This window comes from Carcharodon carcharias, chromosome 13, assembly GCF_017639515.1.
Source record: "Carcharodon carcharias isolate sCarCar2 chromosome 13, sCarCar2.pri, whole genome shotgun sequence".
In the NCBI taxonomy this organism is placed as follows: Eukaryota; Metazoa; Chordata; class Chondrichthyes; order Lamniformes; family Lamnidae; genus Carcharodon; species Carcharodon carcharias.
The window spans coordinates 54,171,336-54,184,703 of NC_054479.1; the positions used below are offsets into that span (position 1 = coordinate 54,171,336).

The 13,368-nt window shown below is 41.6% G+C and overlaps 1 protein-coding gene across 2 annotated transcripts in view; it reads right to left on the reverse strand.

Annotated features, from left to right (window-relative positions):
* Positions 1-13,368, reverse strand: part of LOC121285965 (apoptosis-inducing factor 3) — a 136,152-nt gene that overhangs the window by 16,647 nt on the left and 106,137 nt on the right. For both annotated transcript variants that reach the window (XM_041202955.1, XM_041202954.1), the window contains exon 17: positions 2,724-2,822. In XM_041202955.1, the coding sequence (XP_041058889.1) occupies positions 2,724-2,822 (99 nt within the window). The remainder of the gene's footprint in view (positions 1-2,723; positions 2,823-13,368) is intronic.

The following is a 13,368-nucleotide window of genomic DNA, read 5'->3' on the forward strand; positions in this document are numbered from 1 at the left end:
GGTCAGCTCTTCAAAAACAACTTGTTAAACATAATCAGTGTTGAACAATTCCAAGCTGAATCTCCTTGATAATCCCACACACTCTTCAAAGTAACTTGATCTGAATTGTAAATTCTAAGTAATTGCCCACAGTGGACATTACAATAACTGATCTACAATTACCTGGTTTATCCTAATCTCCCTTTTCGAACAGAGATGTTATACTGGCCACCCTCCAGACCACGGCACAATTTGCATATTTAAGAAGAATTGAAAAATTGTGGTCAGACCCACTGCTACCTTCTCTCTGGCTTCCTTCAGCAGCCTAGGGTATATGCTTGAGTGATTTATGTAACTTGAGTTCTGCTAATTGTTTAAGAACCAATTCTTCTCTCATAGTTGTCTCTATCAATTATGGTGCACCCTCCTTTAGTCCACCACCCATCTCACTTCCACCACTGTAAAAACCATTGCAAAGTTGCAAAGCATTTATTGATGATTTCTGGCATACCTTCAGTCTCCACGGCTGGACTGAAATATCATCTCAGCCATCTCCTGTTTTTCTTTTAAGGTCAATCTTCTCATGCCTCCTCTTTTAAAAAAAAATTCCTCCCTCTTCACTTGGTTCTATTCCTATTTGAATGGTGTCCATCTTTCCAGCTCAGAGATTTATCCAACAGCTTTATCCTTTATGTACAGGCAGAGATGGTCTGAAACATTGGTCTGGATTTTGCATTGAGAATAACAGTGAGGCTAACATTGCTCACCATTATTGCAGAGTAAATCAGACAACTTCCAGTGACTACACATGCATAATTCATCATGCAAATCTGGAACTTGCAGCCCTAGTTATCCTGCTCCTCCACAGGCTACACAGTAACAGTACTTAGTTTGTAAACTTGACAATGAAATGATTGTAATGGCATGAAGTTGCTATATTTACCCACTAAACACAACTGATTAAGTTAGGGCTGGTACATTCAGATGCAAGTGAGTTTTTAATAGCATGGTTAGTCATAATAAGTTTTTTTTATTTGTTCATGGGATGTGGGCATTGTTGGCTTTGGCCAGCATTTATCGCCCATCCCTAATTACCTCTCTAGCCCTGAAAATATTTTAGTTGACAAATGTGAAGTCTCATTCCATCAGAATTTAGTTAGTATTGGAAATTGTTTAAAAAATAAAAATTATTTTTCTGTACTGTTTCTTTCTGTCTCTCTTAATCCCAATTTTCTTTCTATCTTTCTATTTTGCTTTCTGTGCCTGATTTAAATCTGGTTGTACTCCATAATTTAAACTCTGCTTGCCTCAGTGGCATTCTTCAATCTGATTGGTTGCAGAACCTAGTGGTTGCTTTCTCTTCATCCACATTGCACATCGGGGGAGAAGTTTTTCCCCTGTTGTACAGGTCTCCACACTGGTGCAGGTACCAAAAGACAGTAGGCTGTTGCTCAAAAACCAGTGAAAACTCTATGGGCAGGATTTTACATGTCGGCGAGCGGGGGCGGGGTCCGCTTGCTGACGTGTAAAATGACGCAAGGTGACATTGGGGAGAACTCCCGACATCACCGCGCCTCATTTAAATTTTCAGGAAGGTGGGGGCGCAGCGAAATCAGCTGCGCACCTACCAACTTGTCAATGGCTAATTGAGGCCATTGACAAAGTCAATTATATAATGTTAAGGACCTGCCCATCCAACCTTAAGGTAGGTAGGCAGGCCAGGAGCCCCGGTAGGAATTAGAAAAAGCATGAAACCTCATCAACGGACTGTTTAAAAAACTTATAGGGTTTAAAAAATGTCAATAAAGTTTGTGACAATTATAGACATGTCCCAACTCATGTGACATTGTCACATGATGGGGACATTTTAGGGAAACTTGACTTTTCTATTTTTAGGTTTTGTATATTTTGAACTGATCTCCCTGAGGCAGCACTTAGCCTTAGGGAGATGAGTGCACTCTTTCGTGTGCATGCACGAGAGAGTGCACGCTCGATTTTGGGATTACCCCCCTCACCCGCACAGGGAACGCATAGTGCTTCTGTGCAGATGTCATGCTGGGCAGGCCTTAATTGGCCCACCCAGGTAAAATGGCACCACGCCTCCAATCGGGGGCGCCAATCGGAAGAGCGCCTGTGCACGCCCACCCTTTAACTCCCCCCCCGACAGGGGGGAAATTCAGCCCTATGGGTAGTTCTCATCATAGTGAATAGCTAGTATCATTCCTTCACTGTTGACTGCAAAATCCAAGCCACTTACTTATCTTCTCTCTCCATTGTGGCTGAATCTATCATGTGCTTCCAGCATGTTCTACTTTTGCTTGTTAATTATTATTCTTGATTTACAGGAAGTGGAGTTTGATTTATGGTTGTTGGAATTGCGTTCTGGTTTTGGTGCGGTGGGATTCTGAATTCCTTAGGGCCCAGTTGTAAACATTTCCTTTAGGTAACGAGAGATCGGGTTTAATACCATCCACTCTGTATTTGATGAGGTGGGCTTCTTATCTTTCCTCAGAGGAGGAAACAACTGCAGACTAATTGGGAGCTACACATTTGATCAGTTTTTTTGTCAATTATTTGCTAAAATAGATGAACATGGAGTTATTAGTAACAGATTCATTGAGTGGATCGTGAAAACAAAAATGACCCCTGAATTGCTTGGGATTCAGGAGAGGAGAGTATGACAATACCACAGGCTCTAACCCTGAAAGAAGAGAGAGTAAGCTCATGTTCTAGGACAGTATTACCTGCATAACGAATGCTTTTCCCAAACATTGCTGTCCAGAAGTACGGCACAGTGTTAATCTCTATTCCTTTGCCCAGGATGTTGAGAGCAACTATTCGACCTGGGGAAGGGCATAAACAAAGGAACAACCAGGTAGTATATTAGACTGATACCTGCAACAAGTGAGTTTCTGTCATGCATCAATCTTACTATACAAAGTCAAAGAACCAGACAGCAAAGAAGGACAACTGGTCCATGCTTCACATATCTTTTTTCATCTCACCTTATCAACCTTGTATTTCTTTCCCCCTTGTGTATTTATCTAGACCAGTGTTGTCCAAAAGGATTTCAATACTTGCCAACCTTGTGGCAATCAGGTCATCACACTTACCGCATGATACAAAATATTTGCAATGTTAGTAAAACAAATGCACAATCTTTTGAAAATAGGTTCGAGGCTTTAAAGTGTCAACAATCAACATTGATACACTCACTCCAATGGCTAGAGGAACAAGTTTGGAAGGCTTTGCAATCCAACGGCTCTGCAACGCAAGCCTGCTGCTCACACATTCAGAGGCTGGTGACAATCTGTTAACTGAAGTGTTCTGTTTCTGCCAGTGTGCTCCAGTTTATTTCAAAAAACAGCTTTCTTCAAGAGCATACTGTTTCTATGTTATCAAAATTGATATATTAGGAGTTTTGAGGCAGGAAAAGAATCTCTACCTATTGGCTTCTGAGCTCTGACTCTTGCTTTGCTTACACCCTGTTACGTGGCAGTTCCAAACATAGGGCAGGATTTTCTGCCTGTTGGGCGGCCCTGACCCAATCTCCGGTGGGCGCTGATCGCTGCCGGAGAAGCGAGCCCCGTCGCCATTTTATGTGGGCGGGCCAATTAAGGTCCGCCCAGCATGATGTCTGGCAGAAGTGCTATGTGCTTCCTGTGCTGATGGGGTGATTCCCCAAAAGGGAGATTGCACTTTTACGCGCATGCACACGAAAGAGTGTACATCTCCCTGAGGCTAAGTGTTGCTTCAGGGAGATTGCTTACACTTTGAAAAATATTAAAAATAGAAAAAAAAAATTCCCTAACATGTCCCCCTCATTTGATAATGTCACATGAGATAGGACATGTTCATAATTTACAGATTAACTTTATTAAAATTTTTAAAACCTTGCATGAAACCTCATTCCGCCGCTGGATGAGGTTTCATGTTTTCTCTGTTTGCCTGTGGGGCTCCTGGCTTGTCCGCCAACCTTAAGGTTGGACAGGCCGGTCCTTTAATTGTTTAAATGATCCTGTCAATGTCCTCAATTGGCCATTGACAGGTTGGCGGGCCTGCAGCTGATTTTGCTGCGCCCCCGCCTTCCTGAAAATTTAAATGGGGCGAGATGACGTTGGGGGTTCCACCCAATGTCATCCTGTGTCATTTAACGCTTCGGCGAGCAGACCCCATCCCCTGCTCACTGATGGCAAAATTCTGCCCATTGTGTTCAGATATTTAATAGACCTTTGGCTCATGTCCAATCTCCTATAATTCCTTCTTCTATCCCACTAGTGCCCTATTAATTTCAAGCACTGATCAACTGATCAAGATGCCAGTTAAGGGATTCTATGCTATTGATCTCAGATTAACAAACAGCTTATCTGGTCATTATCTCATTTCTGTTGTGGGATCTAGCTGTGTTCAAATTGGTTGCTATGTTTCCTATATTATGACAGTGAGTGCGCTTCAAAAATACTTTGTTGCCTTTGAAGTGCTTTGGGTGATGGGCTAAGGTCAGAAAGGTACAATCTAAGCACAAATCTTTACTACTACTTCCAGTACTGGGGCGCAGGCTTGTCCTAGTTATGGTCACCTCCACTGTGGCAGTTGGGTTTGAGAGATAGGCCAACTGCAAGCCTGAAGCCAATGGTTAGGGGGCCAATACTCTAGCCTCTAGACCGTTGGGTTATAACTAACTGACAGCTTTTGTCTGTATATAATGGGCCAGAGATGAAGGCATGCATGTAGAAACCATAATGCCTGTATTGGATCTTGTTAGTATTACACAGCCAATGTGTATCTCAGTGTCAGCCTCATTAATGGACTAAATACAGTGGATAAAAGGGAACAATTCTACTTGGCTAATGGATGTGTCAGTGTCAGCACTATAAAGGCAATGAATGGTATCAGGGCTCAGGTTTGTGAATAAAAATGTTTTCTGTTTTAATTCATTTCCTGTCCTGTTGCAGAACATTGCAGTGATCAGTGACGATAAGGAAATAGAGCAGTAAATGGTTAAACTGGGGAAAACAACTTGGACAAAGGAAACTGAAGGATGATTAGCTGTTGTAACTTACTCAGTCCATTGATTTGAATCACTCCTACCCTGTACTGCACTACCTAAAACATATTCTGTATTGTAAGGACATTAACTTATCTTAACTTTAGCTTTTAATTGAGTTTCTGTCAGGAAGCTGTAAATATGAGTTTCATTTCCTGTGAAATGTTCAGTGGGAAGTAAAGTTACCAGAAACTTTAGTTGATAAGTATTCAGTTGCACTGAGTTACACAGAACCTATAGCACAGAAATAGGACATTCAGTCCAACTGCTGTTTGCTTCAAATAGCCTCTTCCCACCTCTCTAATACTCCCATTCCTTTCTCCTTCATGTGCTTTTCTAGATTCCCCTTAAATACAACTATGCTTTTTGCCTTAACTGCTCCTTGTGGCAGTACATTCACATTCCCACCAATCCCTCGGTAATGAAATTTCTCCTAATTCCCTATTGGATTTATGGATGACTATCTTATAATTTTGGCTATAGAATTTGCTCTCCCTCCTCTACATCTACCCTATCAAGCTCTTTCATTATCTTAAACACCTCTGTTAGGTCATCCACTAAGCCTTCGCTTTTCCAGAGAAAAAACCCCCCAGCTTCTTCAATCTTTCGTGATACACACAACCTCTCAGTTTTAGCATCATCATGATGAATCTTTTTGCACCTTCACTAATGCCTCTAAATCCTTTTCATAATATGGAGGCCAGAAACTTTCACAGTACTCCAAGGCCTTGATTTTTGCAATGATGGAGAGCTTCTCCATTATTGCGAAAATGGTGGAAGAGACTGAAACCCCGGACCCTACCATTTCTGCAGGGGTGGGAACAGGCCCGAATTGGGATTTGCACATGCGAGTTTTGTGGACGCAATTGCCCATATAAAACAGCAGCTGTCTATAGTCATGTTTTATTTTCATTACGTAGGAATGGGAAACATGATGTGTACAGATTAGACCTGGTAGGAACAGGTCTAAGCTTTGCAGAATTCCTGGAGAGCTGGGCTACCCTTTTGGAGAAGTAGGGTACCCCTTTGGATATGGTCCGTGATACTTTTGGGGGAGCTTAGGTACCTTTGGGAAGGGTCAGGTGCCCCTTGGGATTGTTAAAAGTAAGCATGGGTGTGCATAAAAAGTGCATGAACTCATTAACTGTCAAAATTGTCAAAATGAACTGTCAAAGGCAACTGTCAAAACTGTGAAAATAAACTGACAAAGGCACTGTCAAGCTGAAAAGGCATTTAAAACTTCTTCCCTTTAAATCTTTGAAAAAAAATGTCTGGAGCGTTTATAAAAATTATTGCTTGCTATTTCACTCTGTCTGTTGACATAGGCCTGAAGGTTACCATTACTGGATTAGTGCTGCATGACTGATTTCACGACCTTCCCTTATCACAGTAGAGTGCCTTATATTTCAAAGTTTGATTGACAGTTCCAAGTGGTTAGCGATTCTTTGAAGTGAAACTATGAATTCCAATCTTTATTTTTATAAAGGATTAAGCACTTGAATTAACTGTTTTTATAAGGATGTGGTTGAAGGACTGTATATGTAGTGAATGAATTTTTATGAATGAGATTCCTTTTTAAAAAAGATAAAGTTAGCAATATGCGCTTAGAACTTTATTTTATTTAATCTCAGCATGGGTCCTGAGGTCCCATGGTGGATACTGTGTAAATTGGCATGGTAGGTGAAGGGAGAAGGGTGATGGGTGGGGGGCATTTGTTGGCATGTTGGCACGCGGTTGACATAGGGACTATAAAGGGCCATAGGAGTTGGGTAGAGGAGCATAGGTTGGCATGGGGTTATATTGGGCCCTGGAGGTGGGGTAAAAAAGCATAAGTGAGTATGGGGGGCATGAAGGGCCATGGAGGCTGGGTGTAGGGGCATAAAGTGACATGGGTTGGCATGGATAGGGCATGGAGAGTGTAGGTGTATGATCAGGGCTGGAGTTTTATTGCTTTTTTAAAAATCTTAGACTTAGTGCTGGAGCACTGAGACAGGCCTTCTGTCCAGCCCACCTCCACACCCGGCAGCTTCTGCACTCATTCTGGGGCCAGCAAGCCTGACTCCCAAAACACCCCACCACCCTGGAATGAAAATCCCAACTTCCAGGGCACATTTTCCTGGGTCAGATTTGTGGAACTTGGAATTGTCCCAAATAGGAGCGAAACTCCGGGCCCAAGTGTCTGCTAACCAAGGTGCTAATATCAGTTTAACATGATTTTCATGCTTTTCAATTCCGTCCCTCTAGAAATTAACCCCAGTGCTTGGTTTGCTTCATTTTGGACTTATTACCCCCATTGCTAATTTTAATGACTAATATATCTTTATCACTAAATTCCTGTGTTCCTTACTCCATTCAGACCCTTATTACCCAACAATATGTTGCCTCTTTATTCTTCCTACCGAAATGCACCAGAATCACATAATCACAGAGTGCAGAAGAGGCCCTTCGGCAAGTCGAGTCTGCACCGACACATGAGAAACACCTGACCTACCCACCCAATCCCATTTACCAGCACTTGGCCCATAGCCTTGAATGTTATGACGTGCCAAGTACTCATCCAGGTACATTTTAAAGGATGTGAGGCAACCCACCTCCACCATCCTCCCAGGCAGCGCATTCCAGACTGTCACCACCCTCTGGGTAAAAAAGTTCCACCTCACACATATATACTAAAATTAATTTGCCAATTAGATACACATTCTGCAAGTTTATTAATCCCTTCTGGTAAGTTGCTTCCTTCTTCCTTTGTATTTTAACTATATCTCCCAATTTGGTGTAACATCTGCAAATTTAGGAAACGTACTGCAGATGCCCGAGGTCCAAGTTGTTAATGTAAATTGTGACCAGACATGGTGGTAGTATTAATCTTTCTGGAACACTATTTCCCATCTTTTCTCAGACTGAGTAGCTGCCTTTAATTCCTACTCTCTTTTGTAAACAGCTTGCTATCTAGTCTGCTTTTTATCCCCTGATTCCACATGCTCTGACCTCAGTCATGTGTCTACCATATGGTACGTAATCGAAAATACAAATGTATCACATCTACTACATTTTTTGTGTCTCTGCCACCTTTCCAAATGAACAATTCACCTAGTGCCATCCCCCATAGCCTTGCACATGCTTCCTTTTCAGATAATAATCCACTTCCCTCTTGAATGCCTCGATTGAATCTGCCTCCACCACACTCTCTGGCAGTGCGTTCCAGATCTTAATCACTCACTGCCTGAAATAGTTTCTCCTCGTGTCTCCATTGCTTCTTTTGTCAATTACCTTACATGTGTCCTCTGGTTCTCGATCTAGTCTACTCCTTCTGTTACTCCTTCAAAGAATTCAATAAGGTTGATCAAGCATGATCTTTCCTTTTGAAAATCACACTTCATCATGTTTTTGGTTTCTAGTTATTTTTTATTTCATCATTTTAGGAACATAGGAACAGGAAAAGGCCATTAAGCCCATCGAGCCTGCTCTGCTATTCAATTAATTGGCCTATGGTTCCTCAACTTTTTTTCAAGTTTGCTAGACCAGCATTTATTGCCTATCCCTAACTGCCCTTGAGAAGGTGGTGGTCAGTTGCCTTCTTGAACTGCTGTAGTCCCTGTGGTGTAGGTACACCCATAGTGCTGTTAGGGAGGGGGTTCCAGGATTTTGCACCAGCAACAGTGAAGGACAGTGTTCTATCTCTTTTTTAAGTAAATAAATAATTTTAATTACCTGCCAGTTGTCTGGTACTATTCCTTTTTCTAATGAATTAATATATATGGATAATAGTGCTTCCACTATCGCTTCCCTAGCTTATTTTAATGTGCATGGATGCAGTCTATCTGGATCAGGGTTTTTATCCTCTCTAAGTTTGATTTGATTTATCAATTATCTCCCCTCTTTTTATCTTAAATGTCTTTATGCCTTTTCTTCCAATATTATATCCGCCTTATTAGTCTCTCTGGTAAATAGTGAGGCAAAGCAACCATTTAAAGTTTCTGCCATTTTGTTGTAATTACTTGTGAATTTAGCTTGTGTATCCCTCAGTGGCCATACCCATATCCTGATTTTTCTTTTGTTATTTGTATGTCTGTTCAACACTGTTAAAAAGTTGACCATTACTGGTTGACAATTTTCCCATCATGCCCTGCCTGCTTGCTGCAAGTTAAAGTGCCCTTGTGATATACAGCTGAACTTGCAGCTTACTGTTTGGGAACAAGCTGAGCTTGTAACTGCAAGAACCAGACACTTAACAGATTACAGATAGTTAGCAACTGAACACTGTTCAGGGACAAGGCCACCATGTACGTAATTAGACCCAGGCATATTGGCTATAGTTGGTGATTTTTAGAACTCTTGAGTGTCTGGATCATGCACCTTACCACTGGGACTTAGAGTCTGATCAGCTTGCAATTCCAGAGTAGTCAGGTTGTATAATTGCTTATTGTTATCTTCCTAATACTGCTAATGTTGATTTTAATAAAGGTAATGTTTGTATGGAGCCTCATTCTCTGGGCTCTAGTTTTTGCACAGTAGTCACATGCTTATAAATATTTTACTATTTATTTTTATAACTACTAGCTACTATTTCTTTTAAAGTCCTTAATATTACATTTTCCAGTTCCACTTTGCTTTCTCAATTACTTATAGACTTCATTTCTAACCACTTTGTCATCTTCTCCTTTATTGTCTATGTACTTAGTAAATGCCGCCTTCTTTTGTTTCAATTTTCCCCTTATCTCTTTATTCATCCATGGCTTTCATTATTAACTAGTTTGTTCTTGTTTCTTTTAGCAGAATATATTTCTCCTGAACTCTATAAATCACTGTTTTCAAATTTTCTATATCTTTTATCAATTTTTCAATTTATCTTCCCAAGTTCCATTCACATCTGCTCACAATTAGCTTCATTTCTACTCTATTACTTTTGTCTTTGGCTTACTTATGTCTTTCTCAATCCTTACTTTAAACCTTATTATGTCATGAATGCTATTGCCAAGATGTTCCCCTATGGCTCCTTCTCTTATTTGCTCTGGTTCATTTCCCACTACTAGATCCAAAATTACTGTTTCCATGTCAGTACTTCCAAAAAGTCTTTCTTTTTCCTCAACTGAGGATTGTATCCCACATGATTGACAGAGCCCTCAACAGGGGAGGTGGGTGGCATAGTGGTATTGTCACTGGACTTGTACTCCAGAGACCCAGGGTAATGCTCTGGGGACCCGGGTTCAATGGTGAAATTTGAATTCAGTAAAAATCTGGAATTAAAATTCTGATGATGACCATGAAACCATTGTCGATTGTTATAAAAACATATCTGGTTCACTAATGTCCTTTAGGGAAGGAAATCTGCTGTCCTTACCTGATCTGGCTTCCATGTGACTCAAGATCCACAGTAATTTTGTTGGCTCTTAAATGCCCTCTGAACAAGGACATTTGGGGATGGCAATAAATGCTGACCTAGGCAGTGATGCCCACATCCCATGAATGAATATATTTTTTAAAAAGTCCATTCCATTTCCCGCACCACATTTCCCGCCCTTTCTGTCCCCTCCTAAAATCACAATAGAGTTCTTCTTGCCCTCACCTTCCATATCATCAGTCTCCACAGTCTTACACATGCAATGGAACATCCTTTGGAATTTCTGCCACCTCCAGCATGATGCCATCAGCAAAAATATCTTCCCCTGCCCCTTCAGCATTTTGAAGGAACGGTTTCCTCTGCAACACCCTACCCACTCTCCCATCGCCTGCAACGCCCCTTCCCTTACCAATGGAATCTTCCCATGCAAGCACAGGAGATGTAACACCTGCCCTTTTTCTTCCTCCCTTCCCACAATCCAGGGTCTCAAGCAATCCTTCCAGGTGAAACAGTGATTGACTTGTTTCAACTTCTTTCAACTTAGTATACCGTATTCACTTCTCACAATGTAATCTCCCCTACATCGGGAAGATCAAATGCAGATTGGGTGATAGCTTTGCAGAATAGCTCCATTCAGTTCACAAGTATGACCCCAAACTTCCAGTCACTCGTTACTTTAATTCTCTACTCCACTCCCACTCTGACCTCTCTGTCTTCAGCCACACTATTCTAATGAAACTGAATTGAAGCTCAAAGAATACTTTTTGTGCTTTACAGCCTTCTGAATTCAACATTTGAGTTCAACAATTTCAGATTGCAACTGCTGCTCCAGGTTTTTCAGACAGCAGCTGTTGGTGATGATTCTGCTATTCCCTTTACACCTCCTCTAGACCCAACTTTTGTTTCTTTAATTGTCTCATTATGACCTCTTTTGCTTTGCATCATTATCCCTTTTGTCATTTAACCACTCCTGCCTTCCTCCATCCCCTTTGCTTTTTCTAACATTCCCCTTCCCCTGCCTCTGTACTTGCTCAAACCTGTTACATCTCAAATTTTTTTCTAGTCCTGATGAATAGCCAGAATTGTTAACCCTGTTAATTCAGTTGCTGCCAGATCTGCTGAGTAGCTCCAGCATTTTCTGTTTTCATTTGTGAATCTTTCCTTGTTGGGCTTCTTACATACTGGTTTAGAAAGGAATCCTGAACATACTGTAAAATCTCCATTCTCTTTTCCTCTTTGCCTACTATGGGACAGATTATTTGCACATAATTGAAATCTCCCACTATTAATCTCCCAATAATTTGGTACTATTTTTACACATATTATAGATTCATCTCACTATTTCTTCCTCCACTTCCCTTCCACTATTAGATGGTCTGTAGAATACCCCATCAATCTCTTCTTGTCCTGCATTTAAATTCATATGGATTCTGTATCTTTTTAATAGTTGGTTAAGTTCCTTTTTCTTATTTACCATTATGTTGTTTCTTGTCAGTACAGCTACCCTTCCCACACTGCCCCTGTCTTCCTTCCTTATCTTTCCTAAATATGTTCTGTCCTACAATATTTAACAGCCAGTTTTGTTATTTTCTTGCAAGCTCTCGTTGTTCCAGCCACCTGGGTTTCTTAGCTCTCCTCCTGGGGATTAACTCCTCCAAGGATACATCTGCACAAGGCAAGTGATAATTCATCTGTAGGAGAGCCTTGTATTTAAATAACTGCCCAGAGTTGGATGATATGTTTAACAGGTCAGTCAAGTTATATCCGTGGTCAAGTTTTGGGGAATGGTTTAAGTGAAAACAGGAGTAATGACAACTAATTGGATGAAGTAATGCAGAAACATGTGGACTTACGCATAATCAGAGTGAAAGAAAGGTTGAAAGGTGAGTGATGAGAAGCCTGTCTTCAGAATTCAAAAAGGCTTGGCAAGCCAATTTCCTCAATGTCAAAACAAAAACTCAGCGAGAAAGATCTATTTGTGGCTTACTAGGAAAGTTTAAAGATAGTATTAGATTAAAAGAAGAGGCTTATAATGTTGCAAAGAATAGCAGTAAGCCTAGGATTGGGAGAGATTTAGGCCCAGACGTTTGTCCCTGGATTGGGTTCATAGGGTCAGGAGACTTCCTGACTTGCCGAACCCTACCTTTAAAAGTGCCTGTTCGCAGATTGGATTTTTGGTCAGGGCTGGGGGGTGGTGGGCTGAAACAGGAGTTGGGATGGGCAACCCTGGAACAAATGCACAGGCTGCCAGGTGCAAAGGAGGGCTGCGTGCAAGACCTGCCTCTGTGCCCCACCACTGTGTTTAGATAAATAAAAAATAATAATAAAACAAAAAACATTCCTCCAGCCCTCAACCCTCATCCCCACCCCCAGACATGGCCCCCATGCCACATCCATGTCAATCTATGCCAATTTGTTATCCCCAGCCACCCCCATGGTCCCCATACCCTCTATGCCAACTTAGTGCCCATCTACGCAGCCCCATTGCCGCATACCCCATGTCAACCTAGTGCCCCCACCCATCCCACATGACCCCCATATCCTCTATGCCAACTTAGTGCCCCTCTACCCACCTCTACTGTCCCCATACTGCCAACTCATGCCCACTCCTTGCCCTTACCCCTCCATGCTTATTTACCTAGTATCCTTTGGCAGCTTTGACACTTCCTGGATAGCTTTAACTGGTTTGACCGCTTTGGCACTTCCTGGATAGCTTTGAAAGCTGGACAGCTCTTTAACATTTCCTTGACAGCTGGTCAATTCCTTAACGGTTCTTTGGCAGCTCAGCAGTTCCCTGATAGCTGAGCAGTTCCTTGACATTGGACAACTCTTTGAGAGCTGCATTGTTCCGATGATTTTTTGTGTAAAAAGTGGACAATCATGTTCACTTTTAACAATGTCAAAGGGTGCCTTACCTCTCCCAAAATGTCTCAGGACCCTATCCAAAGGGGTACCCTGGCTATTCAAATTAATCCACCAAGGTCAGACCTCCTCTTACCTG